The sequence below is a fragment of the Salmo trutta genome, chromosome 2, assembly GCF_901001165.1.
Source record: "Salmo trutta chromosome 2, fSalTru1.1, whole genome shotgun sequence".
NCBI classification, from domain to species: Eukaryota; Metazoa; Chordata; class Actinopteri; order Salmoniformes; family Salmonidae; genus Salmo; species Salmo trutta.
Genome location: NC_042958.1, coordinates 61,629,735 through 61,653,380, shown reverse-complemented (window position 1 = coordinate 61,653,380; position 23,646 = coordinate 61,629,735). Strand labels below are relative to the sequence as shown.

The 23,646-nt window shown below is 47.9% G+C and overlaps 1 protein-coding gene across 2 annotated transcripts in view; it reads left to right on the top strand.

The window, feature by feature from the left end:
- capn15 (calpain 15) overlaps nt 1-23,646 on the top strand; it is a 69,371-nt gene that overhangs the window by 36,826 nt on the left and 8,899 nt on the right. For both annotated transcript variants that reach the window (XM_029710084.1, XM_029710079.1), the window contains exons 2-7: nt 5,384-7,049; nt 16,702-16,910; nt 19,508-19,691; nt 20,120-20,343; nt 22,884-23,009; nt 23,222-23,374. In XM_029710084.1, coding sequence (XP_029565944.1) covers nt 5,406-7,049; nt 16,702-16,910; nt 19,508-19,691; nt 20,120-20,343; nt 22,884-23,009; nt 23,222-23,374 — 2,540 coding nt within the window. In that variant the 5' untranslated portion in view covers nt 5,384-5,405. The remainder of the gene's footprint in view (nt 1-5,383; nt 7,050-16,701; nt 16,911-19,507; nt 19,692-20,119; nt 20,344-22,883; nt 23,010-23,221; nt 23,375-23,646) is intronic.

Sequence of the window (23,646 nt, the reverse complement as noted above, 5' to 3'; positions counted from 1 at the left end):
CCAGTTTCTGCTGTCATTGTTTTAGGGAAAAGTGCCCTTAACCCAGAACTATTTTGGTTAGATGAGTTGGACTCCAATCTGACTTAGTTAGCCTAGTGCTTTTAGAGATGGGCTTATTCCCCAAACCTCTTATCCTCTTTAGTATTTTAGTAATGGCTACCCCTAGATTTTTTGATTTTTTTGGAAAGATGAATGTTTGCGCAATGGCCTTCAGGTACTTTCTTCCTGGTGTTTAGTGTTCTTAGGGTTAAGATGGCTTGATCAGGCTCTCTTTTACTCCAAGGGTTTTCCCAACTTCTCTCTGTGTTGGAGGGTTAACTTTCCGTTAAATAAAGGTTACAAAAAACAAACAAAAAAAAGACTTTCCGGATAGTAACTAAGTCCATTCCCTGTTGGTGAGTAGAGTGCTGGCCGGGCCAGTGAGAGCTGATCACTAATGGCGTCTGACACAAAGCGATGTGACTTCCTCCCCATCTCGCTGCCCCAGGCTACTAGTGGACACACACACAGCACTACAGCAGCATTTGCACTCCACCCTCTTGTCACTCCTCCTCTCCCACTTCCTCCCCAGCTTAAAATGACCCTTCTCTAACCTCTGGGACCCATGGCTAGAACAGGAGTAGAGAGAGAGAGAGAGCGGTCTCTAAAAGGACCTCTTGGGTTTTTAGCCGTGTTCCTGCCTGAAAGGGTTTAATGGAGTTGAACTAAGGGCAATAAGCTGACCAAGGACACATGGCGTTTCAGTGGAGCTGTAGTGCAGCTGTGGGATCTACCCGGTCCAGTCCAATGGCTGTCATTCTTAGAGAGAAGGTTTTTCATATTCCCCTATTGCATAAAACACACAGTACAAGGAATATAGACTCGCGGTGCTTTTCAAAGGAATGCGTAGAATCGTCTTAAAAGGGAAGATACACACCTCTAAGGATGTAGCCAACAGTCAGTTCTGCTTCATGTGCATTTTACAGTGATCATCACAGAGAACCCGAATCGGTCGTACGCTGTTATTTCTGTACTGCCATAGCCTACGTTTCATTGGAAATGCGAAAGTATGTAGCCTCCAATCAATCCTACTACCCTTTTAAACAGACAAAGGGCGAGATAGATGTATTTTCCTACTGTATAACACCACTGGAACGTGCATTGAAGAAGTGTAACGCTGTAGTGTTGTCATGATACCAACATTTTACAAACGATACATACCAGGCCAAGTATCATGATACCGAGTAGTATCGTGATTTAACGGTTCGCCCCTTCGGCCAGACACTTGTTCCCGTTTTCTAAACGTTCTCTATAAACCTGTCACTGAAATTCACACTTCTACTCAATACAGCACATTGAATTTAACTTCACACTGCATAGAATGGCTGATTTGCTCATATTTGCAAAAGTTGTTTATCAAACTAATAATTAGCAACCTGGGATTAGTTTAAAATGGGCCAGGACTTGGTTTGTGAAATTCTATAAAATGCCTGTGAATCCCGATAGAGGGAAAAAAGGCATCTCAGGTAATATGGGTGATATTTGTTTTTAACCGTTTAGGGTAGAGACGAGCTGTTTTCTTTGCTGTAAAGTTGTAAGCATTTTCCCTCTCTAACACTTAGAGGCTGCACGACAGTGAACTTGCAAAGTCTACTCAAACTGGTCAGTGCTCTTGGTCACAACAGGTGATGAAATTATACCATCTATCAACATTGCTCGCTTTGCGCGCAGCTCCAATGTAACACATGTACAAATATAACAACAGAAGACTCGTCAGGGTCTGCAGCCCTGCTCGCCATTACTGCTAATTCTATATTTTTTAAACTGACGGAGGAAAAGATGCGCGTGAAGAGCGGCCGGAGAGAAGCAGGTGAGTGAGGGCTAGTAGAGGATGCATAGAGAAGCAGGTGAGTGAGGGCTAGTAGGGGATGCATAGAGAAGCAGGTGAGTGAGGGCTAGTTGGGGATGCGGAGAGAAGCAGGTGAGTGAGGGCTAGTATGGGATGCATAGAGAAGCAGGTGAGTGAGGGCTAGTTGGGGATGCGGAGAGAAGCAGGTGAGTGAGGGCTAGTATGGGATGCATAGTGAAGCAGGTAAGTGAGGGCTAGTAGGGGATGCATAGAGAAGCAGGTGGCGAGGGCTTGTAGGGGATGTGGAGAGAATCAGGTGAGTGAGGGCTGGTAGGGGATGCGGAGAGAAGCAGATGAGTGAGGGCTGGTAGGGGATGCGGAGAGAAGCAGGTGAGTGAGGGCTGATAGGAGATGCAGAGAGAAGCAGGTGAGTGAGGGCTGGTAGGGGATGCGGAGAGAAGCAGATGAGTGAGGGCTGGTAGGGGATGCGGAGAGAAGCAGATGAGTGAGGGCTGGTAGGGGATGCGGAAAGAAGCAGGTGAGTGAGGGCTGGTAGGGGATGCGGAGAGAAGCAGGTGAGTGAGGGCTGGTAGGGGATGCGGAGAGAAGCAGGTGAGTGAAGGCTGGTAGGGGATGCGGAGAGAAGCAGGTGAGTGAGGGCTGGTAGGGGATGCGGAGAGAAGCAGGTGAGTGAGGGCTGGTAGGGGGTGCGGAGAGAAGCAGGTGGGTGAGGGCTGGTAGGGGATGCGGAGAGAAGCAGGTGGGTGAGGGCTGGTAGGGGATGCGGGGAGAGAGAAGCAGGTGAGTGAGGGCTGGTAGGGGATGCGGAGAGAAGCAGGTGAGTGAGGGCTAGTAGGGGATGTGGAGAGAAGCAGGTGAGTGAGGGCTGGTAGGGGATGCGGAGAGAAGCAGATGAGTGAGGGCTGGTAGGGGATGCGGAAAGAAGCAGGTGAGTGAGGGCTGGTAGGGGATGCGGAGAGAAGCAGGTGAGTGAGGGCTGGTAAGGGATGCGGACAGAAGCAGGTGAGAGGGCTGGTAGGGGATGCGGAGAGAAGCAGGTGAGTGAGGGCTGATAGGGGATGCGGAGAGAAGCAGGTGAGTGAGGGCTGGTAGGGGGTGCGGAGAGAAGCAGGTGGGTGAGGGCTGGTAGGGGATGCGGAGAGAAGCAGGTGAGTGAGGGCTAGTAGGGGATGTGGAGAGAAGCAGGTGAGTGAGGGCTGGTAGGGGATGCGGAGAGAAGCAGATGAGTGAGGGCTGGTAGGGGATGCGGAAAGAAGCAGGTGAGTGAGGGCTGGTAGGGGATGCGGAGAGAAGCAGGTGAGTGAGGGCTGGTAAGGGATGCGGAGAGAAGCAGGTGAGAGGGCTGGTAGGGGATGCGGAGAGAAGCAGGTGAGTGAGGGCTGATAGGGGATGCGGAGAGAAGCAGGTGAGTGAGGGCTGGTAGGGGGTGCGGAGAGAAGCAGGTGGGTGAGGGCTGGTAGGGGATGCGGAGAGAAGCAGGTGGGTGAGGGCTGGTAGGGGATGCGGAGAGAAGCAGGTGAGTGAGGGCTGGTAGGGGGTGCGGAGAGAAGCAGGTGGGTGAGGGCTGGTAGGGGATGCGGAGAGAAGCAGGTAGGTGAGGGCTGGTAGGGGATGCGGAGAGAAGCAGATGAGTGAGGGCTGGTAGGGGATGCGGAGAGAAGCAGGTGAGTGAGGGCTGGTAGGGGATGCGGAGAGAAGCAGGTGAGTGAGGGCTGGTAGGGGATGCGGAGAGAAGCAGGTGAGTGAAGGCTGGTAGGGGATGCGGAGAGAAGCAGGTGAGTGAGGGCTGGTAGGGGATGCGGAGAGAAGCAGGTGAGTGAAGGCTGGTAGGGGATGCGGAGAGAAGCAGGTGAGTGAGGGCTGGTAGGGGATGCGGAGAGAAGCAGGTGAGTGAGGGCTGGTAGGGGATACTGCTGGCTGATTACAGCTGCCAAACCTGATATGTGCATGAAAGTCAAGTAGATATTATTGGACCTATGCATACAAGGGACTGGTGGCTTTTGCTTAAATTCAACAAAATGTATAAACAAAACTGATTTTCTAAACCTTTTATAACAGGAGCCAGCAGGTTCTTTAGATCGGTAGGGCTGAAACAGTTGGTAGTATCATATAAAACGGTACAAAGGTACAGTATTCTAAAATGTTGGTATCATAAGTATTGTGACGTTTTGGTACTGTGATATTACCGTGGTACCAGTATACCATATAACACTATAAGTGCTATATTATTAATAGATGTTCTCAGGCCAGCGAGTGCCAGAGTCGGTCAGATCAGTGTTTCTCAAACCTCTCCTCGGGGGCTCCCAGACGTTTCACAATTGAGTTGTTGCTTTGAACTTGCTCACCTGATTCAACTAGCCAAGGGCTTGATGATTAGTTGACACGTTTAAATATCAGGTGTGCCAGCTCTGGAATAGATCAAATGCATGGAACGGCTGGGAGTCCCCGAGGAGAGGTTCGAGAACCACTGGGTCAGTTGATGATATGCTAGCCAATGGGGCAGTCTAGCGTGGTGATAGTGGCATTAGCTCTTAGCACTTCGTCCGTTTCTCTTCCTGTTGCAGTGTTCACACATGAGCGCTTTGAGTGACAGTGGCATTTATGGGCTCCGCTCGAACGGCACCCCATGTCGAGTGTCCCCAGGGGCCCCCCAGTCCCTCGCCTCCATCAGCCTGGCACAGGCTAGAGGTGGCCAACAGTACTAGTCCCCTAGGACGGGCCGTATGAGCACATCGACATGATTCTAGTTAGGACATGCTATCCCAGTTTGAACACGTCCTAGTTTGAACACATACTAGTTATTCTATTTAGGTCTGGGCGGTATCCAGATTTTCATACATCATACCCTTTCTGTACCATACTGTATTACCGGAAGTGCACACAAGGGGTACTTTTTTTTATGCACAAAACCATTTAGGCAACAGGGATCTTGATCCTGGAGGATAAACCTGGATAAGAAGTTTGTCTTCACATCAGAAGGCCCAAAGCCCCGATCTTAAATGCTAACACAGAACCGTCAGTGCCCATTTTAAAATCATTTTTTTGCTTTGATTCTAACTCGCACTCTATTTGGTCCTCCGCTCCTGTCCTCTCCATTAACATTGACCAGAGAGAGGATGATAGGAGGTGCTAGATCAGAAGGTCCCGGCGTTTTTTCCATTCCGATAAGTGTCAGTCAGGTGGATGGTTCTGAGAGGATTGTATATGTTTGTGAGAGGATTCATTCAGTATTCTCCCGCAGTAGTACCAGCAGCAGCTTCGTCTGTCTGGCTGGCTGGCTGGCTCCTCTCATCACAGGGGCATTGTGCATGGATTTACTGCCCTCAATTCCCCGAAGAGGGAGATTTTGATTCCACTGCACTGGCTAATCTCTCTCTCCTCTCTCTCCCCCCCTCTCTCTTTCCTCTCTTTCCATCTTCTCTCCTCACTTCCGCCCCCCCCACTTATCCCAAACTTCCCTTTTAACTTCTGCTCCCCATCTCCCACTCGTCCTCCTCTTCTCTCTCTTTCTCTTTCTGTCTTTCTTTCATACAGCCACTCTCAGTCCCCGGGCTCCATGGCGGCGGCAGTGCAAGGCAGCGAGTGGTCGTGCGGCCGCTGCACCTTCCTGAACGCGGGGGTGGCGCCGCGCTGCTCCATCTGCGAGGCGCCGCGCCAGAAACCCGACCTCAACCAGATCCTGAGGCTGAGCAGCACCGAGGAGCAGCAACGCTGGGCCTGCCCCCGCTGCACCCTCAACAACCCCCAGGGCTCCGGCGCCTGCACCGTCTGTGGCTTCGGACCCTCGATGGGCACCCCCACGCCGACCACAACCATGGCCGCCACCACCAACGGCTTCTTGCCCCCGCCGCCGCAGCCTCCGACGCCAGTCATGACTCCCATGGTTCTCCTGGAGCCCCGCGGGCAGCAGCCGGCCAAGGAGGAGGCGCTGAAGCGGTCTGAGAGCAACGGGGAGGTGGGTGGACCCGAGGGGCAGCAGCACCACCACCCAGGCTGGGCATGCCCACGATGCACGCTTCATAATACTCCTGTTGCATTGTCGTGTTCGGCCTGCGGGGGACCACGGAAATTGTCGTTGCCCAAGATCCCACCCGAGGCGCTGGTGGTGCCCGAGGTTCGCACGCCCGTGCTAGGGTTTCCCGTCCATGTAGCAGGGGCCTCCGCCCCTCCACTGCTCATTGACTTGACAGACGACTCGCCCCCCACAGCCGCCCCCTGCGAACCCCAGGCGCCCCCTGACACCAACTTGCCCCCTACGCCACTCTCCTCTCCTTTCACACCCTTCTCCTCTCTCCAGAACAACCCAGTGCCCCGCAGCAGGAGAGAGGTGCCCCCGCCAGGGCGGCCACCCAACCCTAACCCCAACGCCCCCAGCCCTACTTCGCCCTCCACGGCCTACGTGCCCCCTCCGCCCTGCCCTCCCCTCCGCCCTACCAAGCCTAAGCAAGCCCAGCCTCAGGAGCCTTCCTTCCCCAGCAAGCGCCTCAGCATCCTGGAGGAGGAGGACGGTCCCCAGCCCCATCACACCTCCCACGCCACCGTTACATCACCCCCCACTTGGAAGTGCCCAGGATGCTCCTTGCCCAACCTGAGCGGCTCGTCCAAGTGCGAGGCATGTCGCTCGTCGCGGGCCGGCGCCGACCTCATCGACCTGGTGGGCTGCGAGTCGGTGCGCTTTACTCCGGCCAGCCCCTCCAGTCCGGACTTCAGCACCTGGGCCTGCTCCAAATGTACCCTCCGCAACCCCACCGGGGTGGCCAAGTGCTCGGCCTGTGGTTCCTCCAAGCTGCATGGCTTCCAGGAGCCTAGTTCTCGCTGCTGCCTGCACTGCGGTCTCCCCGGCCCCTGCTCCTGCTCCTCAGCCTCCTCCTCGTCGTCTTCTGGACACAAGGCCCGAAAACAAGCCCGGGTCTACCCCTCGCCCTCCAACACCTCCTCCTCTTCCTCATCGTCCTCGTCCTCCTCTTCCTCGTGCACGCTACTGCAGGAGAAGCAGTGGGGCTGTCCGGCGTGCACGCTGCTCAACGACGTCAAGTCTAAGAACTGCGCGGCATGCCACACGGCCCAGCAGTACCTGATGCTGCGCAAGGTGGCCAAGCCACTGAAGAGGAGGGAGAGCATGCACGTGGAGGCACGGCGGCGCAACGACGAGGGCGAAGCCAAGGAACTCTGGGAGAACATCACCACCTTCTGTCGAGAGGTAAGTCACTCTGGGAACCGGGGGTTGGGAAATGGATTGTGTTTATGCTTTTCAAAAGCTAATAGTGTCTTTTTAAAGAGCATGTGTCAAGAGAACTGACATCGTACTCCAGCAACTTACATCAGTTTCCAAGAGTTTGCCACTGACACGTCCGCATCACTTTCAGGAGAGATGAATAGTCAACGAGTTTCCCAAAGAGCATATTTCATTGTGCCATGAATAATAAATGCAGTAGGGACATTTTACATGCGTCACACTGCAACTGTGAACTGCCAAGCGGCACAATACAGCTTTCTAATACTCTGGCTTCTTTACCATGGTTCCAGTGATTAGCAGGCAACTCCGATCTGCCTCATTTTTTAAAGACGCTGCCAAGAGACCCTAATAGGCTTTTGTTGTTGTAGTTTCTGTTTGCGCTCCTCTGCTCATTAGTTGATTTTTTAATGGGGCACGGGGTGAACGTTTGTCCCTTGATTACACCGGCAGTCCCGAACGTCTCTGTTTATCCCAAATAGTAATTCTGAAACCAGGAAAAAATCTCCAAGTCGGATGACGTTTTTTTTCATGTCTCATAATGGTTTCCAATTAGTAGTTGTTTGTCTTAAAAATGCTCCAAAGTGAAAGGGTTCTGTTTGTCCATGAGGAAGTTACTCGCAAGCCCAGAGTCTGTGTGTATCATATTTATCGTTGCAATATGTGTGGCGCAACAACACAAAATTGAGAGAGAGAGAGGGTTATAAAGGCCATAAGGATCTCTCGATCACGTCCAGGCAGGTGTTTAAGTGAGCTATATACACATATATAAGTGAGCTATATACACATTGTGTCCTCCTCCCAGAGTGCTAAGAACCTTGGCGTGACCCTGGACAACACCCTGTCATTCTCCACTAACATCAAGGCGGTGACCCGATCCTGTAGGTTCATGCTCTACAACATTCGCAGAGTACGACCCTGCCTCACACAGGAAGCGGCGCAGGTCCTAATCCAGGCACTTGTCGTCTCCCGTCTGGATTACTGCAACTCGCTGTTGGCTGGGCTCCCTGCCTGTGCCATTAAACCCCTACAACTCATCCAGAACGCCGCAGCCCGTCTGGTGTTCAACCTTCCCAAGTTCTCTCACGTCACCCCGCTCCTCCGCTCTCTCCACTGGCTTCCAGTTGAAGCTCGCAAGCTCGCAGGCCTGCTGGCCTCCCTACCTCTGAGGAAGCACAGTTCCCGCTCAGCCCAGTCAAAACTGTTCGCTGCTCTGGCACCCCTATGGTGGAACAAGCTCCCTCACGACGCCAGGACAGCGGAGTTAATCACCACCTTCCGGAGACACCTGAAACCCCACCTCTTTAAGGAATACCTGGGATAGGATAAAGTAATCCTTCTAACCCCCCCCCCCCCTTTAAAATATTTAGATGCACTATTGTAAAGTGGTTGTCCCACTGGGTATCATAAGGTGAATGCACCAATTTGTAAGTCGCTCTGGATAAGAGCGTCTGCTAAATGACTTAAATGTAAATTTAGGATCAGCTTCCCCTCCCACAATCCTAACCTTAACCATTAGTGGGGAAAATGCTAAACTGACTGAAGATCAGCGTCTAGGGGCAACTTCATGCCACTACACCATGCCGCCCCGGGAACACTTTCTGATCTGCATAAAAACTGTCTCTCTGTCTTTTTTTCCTCTCACACAGACACTACCAGTCTGTTTTCAGTCTTTAGTTCACACAAGGAGACGTGAATCATAATACATTTTTTATTTAAGAGGTGATAAATTGAAACAGTGAAATGTGGTTTTTACAATGGCGTCAGTCAATGCATACAAATCAACCTCAGTCAGTACAATTCAATTTATATTGACATTTCGTTCAAAGTAAACTTAGAAATAACAATTTGAATAAACTATTGCACGATTACAAGAGGGTAGAAAGTTCTCAAATGGCCAAGAAAAGCTTAGATTCTCTAACCATAATGACAGTGACCCCCATCAAGAAACAATGAATTTTCATTAACCAGCATAAATGTCAGTCTGGAAGAATGAATCAAGGGTTTTTCTTAATGGAGAAACCCTAATTACCCTTTGTAATTACAAACTAATCTCCAGATTAAAACACCTAATGTAGAGTGACGTCCCTTTGCCCCACCACTCGTGCTCATCTTTAAATACTAAAAGACCAACGGGTCGTTTTGGGTCAGTACTCTAGCGTAAAGTGTTTTTGATTGGTCTGATTTTGATTCGCCTTTGGAGTGGTTGGTCTCGTAGCCAGCTTGATGGAACTCGTGGCAACCGCCTGTTTGGGTGAACAGTGTGTTTCCGAAAACCTGAAGTAGCCAGTGTAATGAAAAAAAATGACCTGCTGGGGGGGGATGCCCCCAGCAAAATGTTTGGCCCGAAAAAATGTATTAGTCAGTGAAGTAGCCAGCCACACAAGGGTTAGTAGTCCGCTATTTGTTTGTCAGTGTATACAACACACTGGGTGAGGGAACATAGGACTAACCCCATGGAGAGGTTGAGAAGGAAGATGCCTCACTTTTGGACTTTTTCAAGTTTGCTTTATCTCGACACCATGGAATCTGGATTTAAAAAAGCCACAGAATTTCATCATGTTTGCCTACACTATTTGTCATAAGCAAGAAATTGGGGGGGTAAATTTAAACTGATACAGGAATGTTGTCACTCACACATATGCATTTCATTCCATGTGGAGGGTATCGTGTAATTTTTATAATGGTACAACATTGGCTCTACCATGCATTATTTATGTCAAATGCTGCTCTGCGAGTTGTGGGTTCACCTTTGGGAGCGTGGGTGGGAAGCCGGCTTATACAGGAAGGATGTTGGAGAGTCTCACCTCTCCTCCTCTTGAACACCTAGACTAAATGTATCCCTTCATCTCTACTCTTTCATCCCTCACTCCCAATATCCCATCCCACCACCCTCCTCCTCTCTTCCCAGTCCCCCCTTCTTTATTCCCCCTCTACTCTATTCCCTTCTGTCCCCAGTGCTACCGTACTCCCCTTCTCTCTTCCCCCTCTCCTCACTTCTATCCCCCTGTGCACCATATTCCCCCCCCCCCTTTACTTTGCGGCTGTGGTACTACCCATGTGCACGCTAAGGTGAACACGGGCCATTTTATTTTTAGAAATGGGGGAGTAGAGTAGCAGCAATTATCCGCTTCCCTAAAGCAAATGTAATCAGCGGGAGCATCGAGCGGCACAGCTTAGTTTAGGGATGGTGGAGTCGGCTAAGCACACTCTCCCCCCGTGCAGTGAGTCTATCTCCCCCAGGGTGCCTCATGACTGCCTCAGCCTCACATGAGATGCTAAAATACCTTCAAATGATGTATTTTATGAAGCCTTTTTACATCAGCTGTTGTCACAAAGTGCTATACAGAAACCCAGTCTAAAACCCCAAAGAGCAAGCAATGCAGATGCAGAAGCACAACGGTAACGAGTGGAGGACAGAGGAGCCTCTTAAAGAAGTTGTTACAGGTCTGTGAGAGCCAGAAATCTTGCTTGTTTGTAGGTGACCAAATACTTATTTTCCACCATAATTTGCAAATAAATTCATAAAAAATCCTACAATGTGATTTTCTGGATTTTTTTTCTCATTTTGTCTGTCATAGTTGAAGTGTACTTATGATGAAAATTACAGGCCTCTCTCATCTTTTTAAGTGGGAGAACGTGCACAATTGGTGGCTGACTAAATACTTTTTTGCCCCGCTGTACATCTACTTTTGATACTTGAGTATATTTGAAACCAAATACTTTTAGACTTTTACTGAAGTAGTATTTTACTGGGTTACTTTTACTTGAGTCATTTTCTATGAAGGTATCTTTACTTTTACTCAAGTATGACAATTGCGTACATTTTCCACCACTGCCTAGCCATTATTTCATTCATGAGTTGTCACAGAGAAGTAGATAAAGAATGGGAGCTATATGAGAGTGGAGCAAAGATGGTATTTAGACAGTATAAGGACAAAGACATCCATCCAGATAGACATTGTCCCTTCATAATCTATTACTTGAGGTTTTAAGCAATAAAAATGTATCGGCACACTGTTAAGAAATAGTCCCAACCCACTGGGCACACCACGTCTTTTCAACGTGGAGAAATGGGTAATATTTGTGAGATACATTGATCAATAAGATTCTAGCCTATTTTCACCCACTCAAAAAGACAGCCAAAAGTTTGTGGAATTCCCAAATGTGTTATCATTGCGCTTTCAAACATTTTAAAAGCATAGTACAATTCAAAAGGGAATACAAATTCAGACATTTTGTTTATTTATACAATAACTTAATGCGCTATTACTGTGCTTCGTCTAATAGCACAACCAAATGACCTGGATTGTAGTTGAGATGACGTTAAAGTACATGGTGCAAGTGATCAATGTCGTTTGAGATTCTGCGCAGGTTATTATAGCAATTGGGAAGGTTTCCACAGACCTGCGACCCTGAACAAGCACGCTTTCTATGATTTAAAATAGGACATTTATCGTTACAGTAACCTCAAAATGTGGCCATGGATGTGTTGCTCATTGTAAGGTTGAATAAATACTGTTATGTTAGTTTGGAAGATAGCTTTAACAGGCTATTTTACTGTTTTACAAAAGTAATATTGAGTCTGGTTGACAACGAAACCAAATATCGACATTTTAAAGGAGATGTATCTTCCACTTGGATAGCTCCATCTGTGCCACTGAGTCTGGCTTGAATTCCAGTTTGTATACAAATTAGTAATTGGTATGTTGGATTCACGTCTCCATTTCAACAACAACCGAAAATCAAAGTTAAAGAATGGGACTAAATCACATCAAACTTTAAAAGCACTTTAAATACAGTTTGATTTGATTAAATCCTACTCTTTAACTTGGATTTTTAGCTTGACCTGGAGATGTGAATCCAACATTTGTTATTAACTTGTAGATTCCATTTGAAATCAACCAAAGCTTGAAACCCTAGACCTATATATGTAATCTCTATTTTTCCTTGGTTGAATATAAACAATAGTTGTTGTTGACTTCCCAAACACTATATATGCCCTAAACAGTATAAATGCTGATATGTTAGTGATAAAGTATGGCTACATGACGTTTTCTCTGTTGAACCTATACACTTTGGAATGACTTCAATAGCAGCAGTGGATCTAACAGTGGAGATTTCTCAACGATCATTCTCACCATAGCACATATAGTCAGTGAGAAATATCAAAGCTAAGTAGTGCTGGCCTTGGTTAAAACTCTGGATGGGAGACCGAAGGGATAGCTGTAACGAGATCAACTATCCAGTAGGAGGTGCTGCCCTGCCTATAGTCCCCCCCCCCCCAATAGTGGATATAACGTTGGAGATCTGACGTTGTTTCCCAGGAACAAATTCCAACATATTTTCTATAGGGTTTGTCTATGTTGAAGATGTGTTACCATGATGACATTATCATGTGGTTTGAAATTTTACCCTCAAAACAACCGTTTCCCCCCCGTAGATTCCACGTCACAATATGTTGACAAATGACGTTGAAGCCACGTTAATTTAACCAGTTTGTGGGAAGTGTGTCGGTCCACAGTAGCATTTCAGACAGGTTAACAACGCTGAGGCATTCTATCATTTTTTTCTTTCTGACCTGTGAAGCCCTGTCTGGTGGAAACATTGTAATGAACTCTCTTTTGGGAGCATGCAGAGTACACTAAACATACTGATTATATTCCCTCTGTTGACGACAACGTCATGTGTTACATTCTACTTTTCATTGACTAGCCAAGGCTAAACGACAGCACGATTCAAACAGTAGGCATACAGGCGGATTTTAACTGAACGCTTGGGAACCTTACAGCGCCAGGCGACTCACCACTTTCTCCTCAGACAAATTTCAACCGCCACATATTTCAACGGGCCCTATTGGCTATAAACCAGTGTACAATAAACCAGTGTAAACGTTATCGGCGCTATTTCTATGTAATGGCGGTTCAATAAGTGTGCCACTGTCATGTTGGCTCAATAGCCGTCTATTGCCACGATCAGTAGGTGGACTGTAGCATCGTACTTGGTTGCAGTGAGTGCCAGTCACTCCCTCTCCGCATTCAAACGTCCCAGTATTGATTCAGGTTTCTATAGAGACTCAGACAGCTGGAGTGCTGTGTGTTTTGTTAGCCGGACTAGCCTAGCTGTGAACTGTGACTGCGAATGCAGTAGAGTGCTCTCAGGCATTGGCATTGGGCCAGCCTTGAGAATTACCCAACACGGTTCCATCGGAGACAGTCAGACCAGCGCTGTGTTGCAATGTCGCCATCACAACAGGCCTCAAACAGCTGGCCCTGGCGAGAGTAGCTGAAGGGACACTAACGCTGCGTGGGACTGTTTGTGTCTTGTCTGTCTCGCCGTGGCACGATGAGTCATCTGCTTCGTCCTCATTTGCCTTTGATTTCCACATGTGCTGAAAAGTGGATACGCGTCACGTACTGTCCATGCTTATCCCATTTCTTATACGCTGCCGTCTCCCAGGTCCCGTGTTGTCGGGTAGTGGCTTTTGGAACTCAAGTAAAAAGAGGCCTCTCTATTTGCAGGTCAGTCGACGCTGAAAGCCCTCCCAACTGCTGCGAAGCAAAGGAAAATGTTATCGGTTGCTGGCTAAACCCGACAACAAGCAGGGGCGGTGTAAACCTCTGAACTGCAGAGCCAGTGAGCCACCGATGGACCCCGGGGGGGCTAAATCTTCTGGGGCATGATGGGGAAACGGGGGCAGGGGCCAATGTGCCGCTGTCTGCCACGGTGTCGAGGGCAACAGAAGTGGCTTTTGGGTAGGGTGACGAATCAATTTGTCTCCATTGACCGTGCACTGCCGGGGTGCTTGGAGTACTTTCCACTGGTTCAGGATGCAGGATCCCACCACTACCAACAGCGCACAGAGGAAACGGCATAGGCTAGTCTTTGAGTTCCCTCAGGTTTGTTGAGCAGGGTTTTGACAGAGTGATAGTGGCAGGTCATTATTGTAGGTTGGTTAGCCTAAATTCAAACTGTTTTGTTAAACAGTGATCACTTACGTTTTGGAATTGAAGTAGAAATTCTGAACAGATTATTTCAATTGCACATTTCAAAGAAGCACGATTTAGCTTGAAAGTGCTTCACGGGGTGCACAAGTCAGTGTGTTTTAGAAGCATCGCTGTGTGATTCAGCGTGCCGTCTTCTTGATCTGGGAATATGCGTTGTGATGTGCCTTGGCACCTTCCGTGCTGCGTGTGCATCTTAATGTTTTAACAGCAGGGAGAGAGGCTCCTTTAGCCACATGAATACTCGCTGCCAATGTTTTTCCTGGTGCCCGACTCAGCGTTCTGTGGCTCCTACGGCGGCCTGCAGGCCTCCGAATTAATCATCATCCTTTTAACACAGACGTCAGACAGAAAACATGTAGGCTAGGGACTATAGTGGTCTATAGTCCTGACCTTTAGATCTCTGATAGTTGCATGTTTAGGATATTTGACATGTGTTGTTAGTTTGCACATACCCCACTCTTCCCTACTGTAAATATGGTATGTTGAGCCATTTTTTACATTCAGCATCACTACGTTAAGGGAAATATAGTGTTCTTTCCAACGCAGATACCGACATATATTGCAGGATGTCGTGTATCCCAGGAAATAATCAGTATTCATGTAAACATTACAGTTTTGAAAACGTCGCTTGTCCAAAAAAGTGGTCTCTTGGGTTAAATTGAGCGTAGGGCCGCTTTGGGGTAAGTCGGTGAGGGTGTCCCGTGAGGGTGTCCCGTGTGAGGGTGTCCCGTGTGAGGGTGTCCCGTGAGGGTGCTGGTAGGTGAAAGTTTAATTCATGGAATGGGGGTATATTGTACATCTTAAATGTATGCCTTCATTCAGATAACGATCTCTCTGTTCAATATCACTTACACATCCATTTCTCGACCAGTTGTCCGGAATAGGGGAGGATGTGCCAATTTTGTAGGCAACTTCTCTGCATTTGAGGCTTCTAAGCTCGTGAAACTGGTCCGCGAGATTCTTGATGAGTTTAGCAAGCTCAGACTCCATGTCAACAGATAAGACCTTGTGTGCCTCTGCTACTCTTTCAGAGTCTCTCACGCGGGTACATGTTCGTTTTATTTGTTTTGTCAGTGTACCTCTGCAGTGTCATTCAGTCAACAACAAAAAATGCATCCCTTGATGTTGCTCGAAGGGACTTCATCCCTTCTCGCTGCTCTCTCTCTCGAGCACCTGAAGGGGGGCCAGACCCCTGCTTGTTTTACATTTGTAACACGGAGCAAGATGATGTCTGCTCTGTAACAATACAAATGCACATCTTGAGTTCATTCAGTTGAAGTCGGAAGTTTACATACACCTTAGCCAAATACGTTTACACTCAGTTTTTCACAATTCCTGACATTTAATCAGAGAAAAAATTCCCTGTCTTAGGTCAGTTAGGATCACCACTTTATTTTAAGAATGTGAAATGTCAGAATAATAGCAGAGATAATTATTTATTTCAGCTTTTATTTCTTTCATCACATTCCCAGTGGGTCAGAAGTTTACATACACTCAATTAGTATTTGGTAGCATTGCTTTGAAATTGTTTAACTTGGGTCAAACGTTTCGGGTAGCCTTCCACAAGCTTCCCACAATAAGTTGGGTGAATTTTGGCCCATTCCTCCTGACAGAGCTGGTGTAACTGAGTCAGGTTTGTAGGCCTCCTTGCTCGCACACAGTTTTTCAGTTCTGCCCACACATTTTCTATAGGATTGAGGTCAGGGCTTTGTGATGGCCACTCCAAAACCTTGACTTTGTTGTCCTTAGGCCATTTTGCCACAACTTTGGAAGTATGCTTGGGGTCATTGTCCATTTGGAAGACCCATTTGCGACCAAGCTTTAACTTCCTGACTCATGTCTTGATGTTTTTTCAATATATACACATAATTTTCCTTCTTCGTGATGCAATCTATTTTGTGAAGTGCACCAGTCCCTCACAACATGATGCTGCCACCCTCGTTGCTTCATGGTTGGGATGGTTTTCTTAGGCTTGCAAGCCTCCCCCTTTTTTCTCCAAACATAACGATGGTTATTATAGCCAAACAGTTATATTTTTGTTTCATCAGACCAGAGGACATTTCTCCAAAAAGTCCGATCTTTGTCCCCATGTGCAGTTGCAAACCGTAGTCTGGCTTTTTTATGGCGGTTTTGGAGCAGTGGCTGCTTCCTTGCTGAGCGGCCTTTCAGGTTATGTCGACCACTTTTTTTCTATGTGGTTTCTTCCTTCACAGACTCCATGAAATTATGACCTCTTCCTAAATATTTGGTCACATGACACATTTTGTGTCTGGTTTCCTAGAAACCAAGGAGTGGCTCATTTAACCCTTTCGCTCAACTTACCCCACTCTCCCCTACATTGTGGGATTTCCAGACTGCAGCCAACATACAATACATGTTTTCTCTCAGTGTGGTGACTTAGTGTTGTTTTGACTAGTCTCGATGCCAGTATGATAATGCACTTGTTCAGCCTTCTAATCTCCAAGCAAATGACTCACGCTTGTACCCAGGCCACTGACTTACATCATCAGACTGTACTGATCTGTGTGTGGTTTCTCAGCCGGACTGTTGTGTAACCTCCGTCTCTTCTGGAGGTTAAGGGTCATGTGTTTTATATCGCTCTGTCATTTTAGAACGTGGTGAACTTTGTGGACGACAGCTTCCCTCCCAGCCCCCAATCCGTGGGCTTCCCCGAGGGCGACAGCGTCCAGCAGCGAATCAAAAAGTGGCTCCGCCCTCACGAGATCAACTGCAACAACTTTAAGGACCGGGGCGTCAAATGGTCTGTCTTCCGCACCCCTCGGCCCTCGGACATCCTGCAAGGCCTGCTGGGAAACTGTTGGTGAGTTGCCTTCACTGTGTGCAGCGTCTTAGTGTGTGCGGGTGTGTGGGTGCCAAACAGAGTGCTACCTTCCTCAAACAGCGTGTGTGCATGACTGTGTGTCGACGTGTATATACGTGGCCTGCGTGTTCGACGTGCCTGCTGTGCTTGTTAGAAACAGTGTTTGTCTCTGCCCTCCCTGGTCTGTTTACTAAGGTGTTTCTGAATGAATAAACCAACTCCACTCTGTATGTGAGAGGTGATCTCTCATCGCTTGTCTTAAAGGTCAGTGGGAGAGAATAAACAAACACACTGTTGGTCCGTGTAGTTTATCACTGAAAAATGAATGTAGATGTACTCCCTGGGCCTAAAGCAGGGAGAGCGAGAGAGAAATAGAGAAAGGGAGGGAGAGAGTGGGGGTGGGTGCTAAAGAGAGAGGGAGGAGGAGGAAGAGGGAGGGTGCGAGTGAAAAGGGGGGGAGAGAGAGAGCGAAAGATAAATAGAAAGAGCTGGGGAGAGAGAAAGAGAGAGAGGAGGGGCGAGGCAGCCAGATGTACTGATACAGCACCTGACTGTAGGATTATTCAGAGGAATGTAGGTCTGGACACATAGGGTTTATCTCCACGCCCTTGTTTTGGGTGTCCTTGGGGCCTGTGTAGTCACTCCTACAAACACACACACTCTTATTCAGTCATCATCTCTCTCTCACACACACACACACACACTCATTCTCATACACTTTCTACTCTCAAATACACACATACACACATCCACAGCTGCTTATCAAAAATAACCCTCCCCAGGCACCCCTCCAATCTCTCTCTCTCACCCTACAGGAAGTAACCCAATTCCCATTCTGAATCACACCCCTAGTCACATTTACAGTCCGCGTTACACATCCCCAGCCAGGCAACCACATGTCAAAACGCATACCGTCACATCAACCCACCCTTGAGAGGCTAGAAACGCGACCCGTCATAGTCCAGCGTTCTTGTCGCTACGCCCAAAGTAATTGGATTTTGATTCGCTTCTTTAAAAAAAAAATGTTTTTATCTGATTTGCATTGATTGGATTTGCATGGGTTTGAATGGCCAGATCGGCCACGCTTGTCTAGCACTGTAACCCGGAGCAGACAGAGAGATGGAGTCGCTATTGAAAAATGTCTCGTTGAGATGATACGGAAAAAAATATCATGCAAAGAAGGCCCCTCTTGAGACCGATTCTCTAGCTTCGAGATCACATGTACGCGTGCTCACACACACACACACACACACACACACACACACACACACACACACAGGGAGTGCTTGCTGAGTAAAGCCTCAAACGAAGGGGCTCAGCTCTAAAGGGTCGATTAGCAGGAAGATCTCCTGCGTTCCATAACCTCACTCTAGTCAGCTTCCTCTCAATGTTCTCCTCCGACGTCTGGCTTCTGCCTTGCTCTTTTAGGGGTTTAGATCGGTAGCAAGTCAACCATCAATTGAGAAAGGTACAGAAGCAGAGCTTCAAAATGGCGTATCATACCATACGCTGCCGTGTGAAGAAACATGGGGAAGTTATGCTGCTTTGAAACGTGATAAACTTATCGCACTTTGGACACACGTAGGAGGGAAATACCTTGAAGGATCTTTGCACTTCTATAGAGACCTCCTCTTTGTTTACGCTCGTTCAGAATCGTTCACACCGTCTTCAGCCTCGCCCTTCTCTTTTAAGAATTTGCGTGGAACCGGCTGAGTGAGCATGGCATTGTTCTCCAGTAGGTAGTCTCCTTTATCCCTCCATTATCTTAGCCAATCACGGGTCCTGCCTTTCTCCCTCCATAGCTCAGTGATTATTTCCCTTGGCCAAACTCGGGTCATCATTTTTTTTAAATTATTTTTTCATATTTAAGGATCCCGTTCAAGTTGGCCATTAAGGCATCAATTCAAAATCAAATCAAATTTGGTCACATATTGATCACATACATGTGTTTAGCAGATGTTATTGCGGGGGTTTTCGCGAAATGCCTGCATATGAAAGTTCACATGTTCAAGAAGGCATTTCTTGAACATGTGACCAATATGTCACAGTTATTTCCTACTGTGAAGTAGGAAATAACAAAGAACCCATACAATCCTGAATCTGGTCATCAATGTGATGAATAACTTATATTGACTAACTTTAAACTAACTTATATACTTATAACCTTCTTGTCTGCCTGCCTTTGTCTCAGAAACACAGTGACTAGGATCTGGTTTCAATGATGGACTCTTGGCATAGAACTATGTGACTAATTTATCCTCTTGAATAAAATCGTAGCTAGCAAGATGGTAGAACACAGAAGTTATTTTTAATGAGTGCATTTCGCAAGTGGCTAGTTTGCATCAATTACCTTAACTAAAACCACTGCAAAGGTTATGCCTGTAAACCTTGGTTTTGAATCGTTCTGGCATGTCTGCATTGTGATTTGTTGGGAGAGTCCCCAGAATACTTTTTTTCTCTCTCCTTATCGACGTAAGCAGTGCCAAAAGAGTCCCTAGTTGAAACCAGACCCTAGTCACTGTGTTGCCTAGGCTCGGGTTTTTGACACTATGCCTGCCCGACTTGCTGACTGACTATCTCATTGCTGCCCCCTGTAGGTTCCTGAGTGCGTTGGCGGTGCTGGCGGAGCGTCCAGAGCTGGTGGAGAGGGTGATGATCACCAGGGGGATCTGCCAGGAGGGGGCCTACCAGGTCAGGCTTTGTAAGGATGGTACCTGGATCACCGTGCTGGTGGACGACATGCTTCCCTGCGATGAGTACGGATACCTGCTCTTCTCCCAGGTAAGGGCTGGGACACCAAACGCACTCACGCGTGGTCCTTCACTGCTTCTGTGAACTCTGAACGTTGTCTTCCCTGTATGTTCATTGCAAGGTTCATTCACTGCTCATTAATTTGACCTGCTCGCTCTCTCTCTCTCTCTCTCTCTCTCTCTCTCTCTCTCTCTCTCTCTCTCTCTCTCTCTCTCTCTCTCTCTCTCTCTCTCTCTCTCTCTCTCTCTCTCTCTCTCTCTCTCCATTCTTTCTTCTCTCTCTGTGTCTCACTCCCCTTTCCTACTGTTCTCTCCCTCCCTTTCTCCATCATACACTTCCCTCTATCCCCTTCACTACCTTTCTCCATCCTTCCTACTTCACCACATCTATCCCCCTCTGCCTTTCACGATCCCTCTTTTCTTCTCTCTCCATCCTCCTTCCTCTCTCTCCCTCGCCAGGCTCAGCGTAAGCAGCTCTGGGTGGCCCTGATAGAGAAGGCCCTGGCCAAGCTCCATGGCTCCTACTTCGCCCTGCAGGCGGGGCGCGCCATCGAGGGCTTGGCCACGCTGACGGGGGCGCCGTGTGACTCCCTGATGCTGCAGGTCAGCTCCACCAACCCCCGCGAGGAGCCCATCGACACAGACCTCATCTGGGCCAAGATGCTGAGCTCCAAGGAGGCCGGGTAAGGGGGATAGAGGAGATTTGTCTTTCGGGGGGGGAGAGTCGCTAATGCTGTGTAGATGTATCATGATGTGCACAGATGGCACGAGGTATGAAGTAGTTATTCGAGAGTCTAGGTCAAGAACAAGTCCATTCATTTGAGAAGACATGAAGAGGCCTATTGAATGGACCGTGATTACGTCTACTCCTTGACTAACAAGCATGTTCAATGAAGAATGCTTTTTAGTCCACTGAGTAGACTTCTCTCTGGATCCGTTTTGGCAACCACCCCGAAAGAGTTTTAAGGTGACACGTGATCAATGTTCCCTCTGTTTCCTAGGCACTGGGCAAACTTCAGGCCTGCTAAGCGCAAAATATTCCGTGCAACTTCCAGCGCACGTTTACTGTGAACACTGAGACTTATGAAAAACAATATGCAGGGCTTGACATGAACCTGTTTATCCACTTGTCCTTCAGACACGTTGTTGTTTTGTTTGATGCAAGAAACCACTTTACATAATAAAATGCATTATTATTCCCATACACCGGTCACCGGCCGGTCAGCATCAGGGAGTCGCACGGTGCCCCCGTCAGCGTGGCCAAGCCCACACCGGTCTCCCTTTCCTCCACAGAGATTATTACAGAGAATCAGACAAATGATGCTACCCTCTGCCTATTGGCTACTTAGCTTATTCAAGCCTGTCTCAAAATAAAACACTGCCCCTTTCAGACAGAAAAAAGCTCTTTACCTGACTTGCTTTTCAAAGATGTCTAGAAATGTACACATTTTGTACTCTTGTAGGAAGCAATCACTCCCCTATTGCTGACTCCAAATGATCAATGACTCCCTAACAAGCAAAGGATATGAACAAAATGTGCACACGCGGTTACATGCAGCTGTCGCTTTAATCTCAAAACGAGCTGTAAACACGGTCCAGTTCAAAGTAAATGGCACAGATCCATATAAGGCAATGGTCTATTTGCATATAGGTCTACTGCAGCTCTGATTGGTTGCGCCACACCGGTCTGTGTAGAGTACGTGCTGAGTAGTGCGTGTCAATCCAATAGAATCCTACTCCGATGCGTTCTGCCTACAACAGAATCTCTTGCCTAGTTCGTTTTGTTTCGGTATGTTGCATTGTAAGTGGCTAATATTGCGTTGATTCGATCACAATTGCCAAAGTAAAGGGAAACGTTGATAGTGTTAACTGGGGAAACTCTGGAACTGTGGTCAACAACCTTTTCTGAGTCAAAATCACTTTCTGAGTCCAAATACAAGCCGAGATCTACCGCTCTGTTGCAAGCCCATGCAACATTAACCAATTAAAAACAGTACTGTAGCAGTGAGGTTTGTGCAGTAAGGTATAGGCCCAATACATGATCACTGAATATTGCCTTTGCTAGAATTGTTTGGGCCATTTACATAATTGTTTTTGGTACGCTTCATGATCGCACCGGTAATAGATCTGTTGTTGTGTTATTGTTGAAGCACAGCTGAGAGAGCGTACATTTAAATCATTGGCTGTTTCTTTTATTTTACTGGGCTGATGGTGCCTGCATCTCATGGTCAGTCTCAGCAGAGGGAGAGAGCAGCAGACGGAGGGTCCGCCTCTCAACATCCCTCCGCTCTCCCTTTCCTCCACTGACAGTGACTGAAAAAGGGATCCCTTTCCTCCACTGACAGTGACTGAAAAAGGGATCCCTTTCCTCCACTGACAGTGACTGAAAAGGGGACACCGTCTTCCAGCTGACGGCGAAAGTCGAGTCGCACCGCATTATTTCTGCCTCGTGCACAAATTCACGTTGTTAATCCTATGAACAGAGAAAGTTCAATATTCCTCAATATTAAAAAAGACCCAAGCCGCTAATAATAACAATGCAAGCCTATAGATACAGTACACATTCCTACTAATTCATTACTGCTGCAGTGCTTGTTGCAGCGCCGAGTGGAAATAGGAAGAACGAGCGTTTTATGGCTTATAAAAGTGTTGAATACAAAGTGTTGAAAACAGCATCTCTTTGCTGTATTCGTTGAGTCTCTCTCGAGACGTGGTTTTAAACGTTTTGATATCTCACAGTATCAGCTTTGCTGTAGGTTTCTTTTGTGCCTGCTACATTACTGCAAACACGGTCATCTGAGCCATCCGATTGGCCAGCGGTAGGCCTGTAGTGCACTTGATTTGCTCTCTGGGCCCGCCTGGAAGGTCGAGTTTGTACCTTCAGACACATGAAATGGTTCAAAATGGCAACAGGTTGCCTACCCTACCGCCAACAGACAAAAAAAACATTTTAAAAATAGGAACACAAGGCTTTATTGTTGGGTTTTCTACAGAAATGTTTGGCGATCACCTAGGAATGCCTTGGAGAACGACCGGTTGGTGACCAGTGCTCTGGAAAGTTCTGTGAAGTTCAATCTCGTGCTTCTCTCTGTGGGCTGATATTTCTGCACGGCAGTCTCAAGGCTACTGCACACGCAGCTTAGAGGGAACGTTGCACCCGATGGGAATGGGACCCCGACTAATTATGATGCATCTCTGTCAATGTTCTGCGTGTGATGGGTAGGTTTCTAATGGGGGCGTCATGCGGAGGAGGGAACATGAAGGTGGATGATGTGACGTACGAGTCGTTGGGACTCCGCCCTCGCCACGCCTACTCTATCCTGGACGTACGGGACGTACAGGGCTACAGGTGAGAGCCGATTGGGTTACTAGTGGGAGCCGGGTTTGGCTAATTGGTTACAAATGATAAGGGGGTGGGGCTTTAAGTTATTGGTGAGAAGGGCCGTGTCTCTTTTTCAGATTCCTGTCATTGTGTCCTTTATTCCCGAACCCTGATAAGTGTCCTTCAGTTTTTCAGTCCCAATTGCGTTGTTTTTCTCTCTCTCTCTCTCTGCCGCTCAGACTACTGCGGTTGAGGAACCCGTGGGGTCGCTTCTCGTGGAACGGCAGCTGGTCAGACGAGTGGCCTGATTGGCCGCAGCACCTCCGCCATGAGCTCATGGCCCACGGCAGCAGCGAGGGTGTCTTCTGGATAGAGTATGGAGACTTCATCAAGTAGGTCCCGTCTCAATGCATCTCAATGCGTCTGTCTGTTAGTGTTGCCCGGCATACCGAAACGTCTGTACTTTTTCGAGTCTTGAACATGAATAACGGTCCGGTACTAGAATTGTTGTTACTTTAGGTACTTCTGTTATAGCACTGGGCCTGCTCCACTTTGTCTGCACTGGAAAGTCTGGGCAGCATCATGTTAGCTCCCTTCTCGTGCTGCACAGAAGTAAACACACTTGAATATTGCAAACAATGTCCATACAGGCCAGAACACTGTA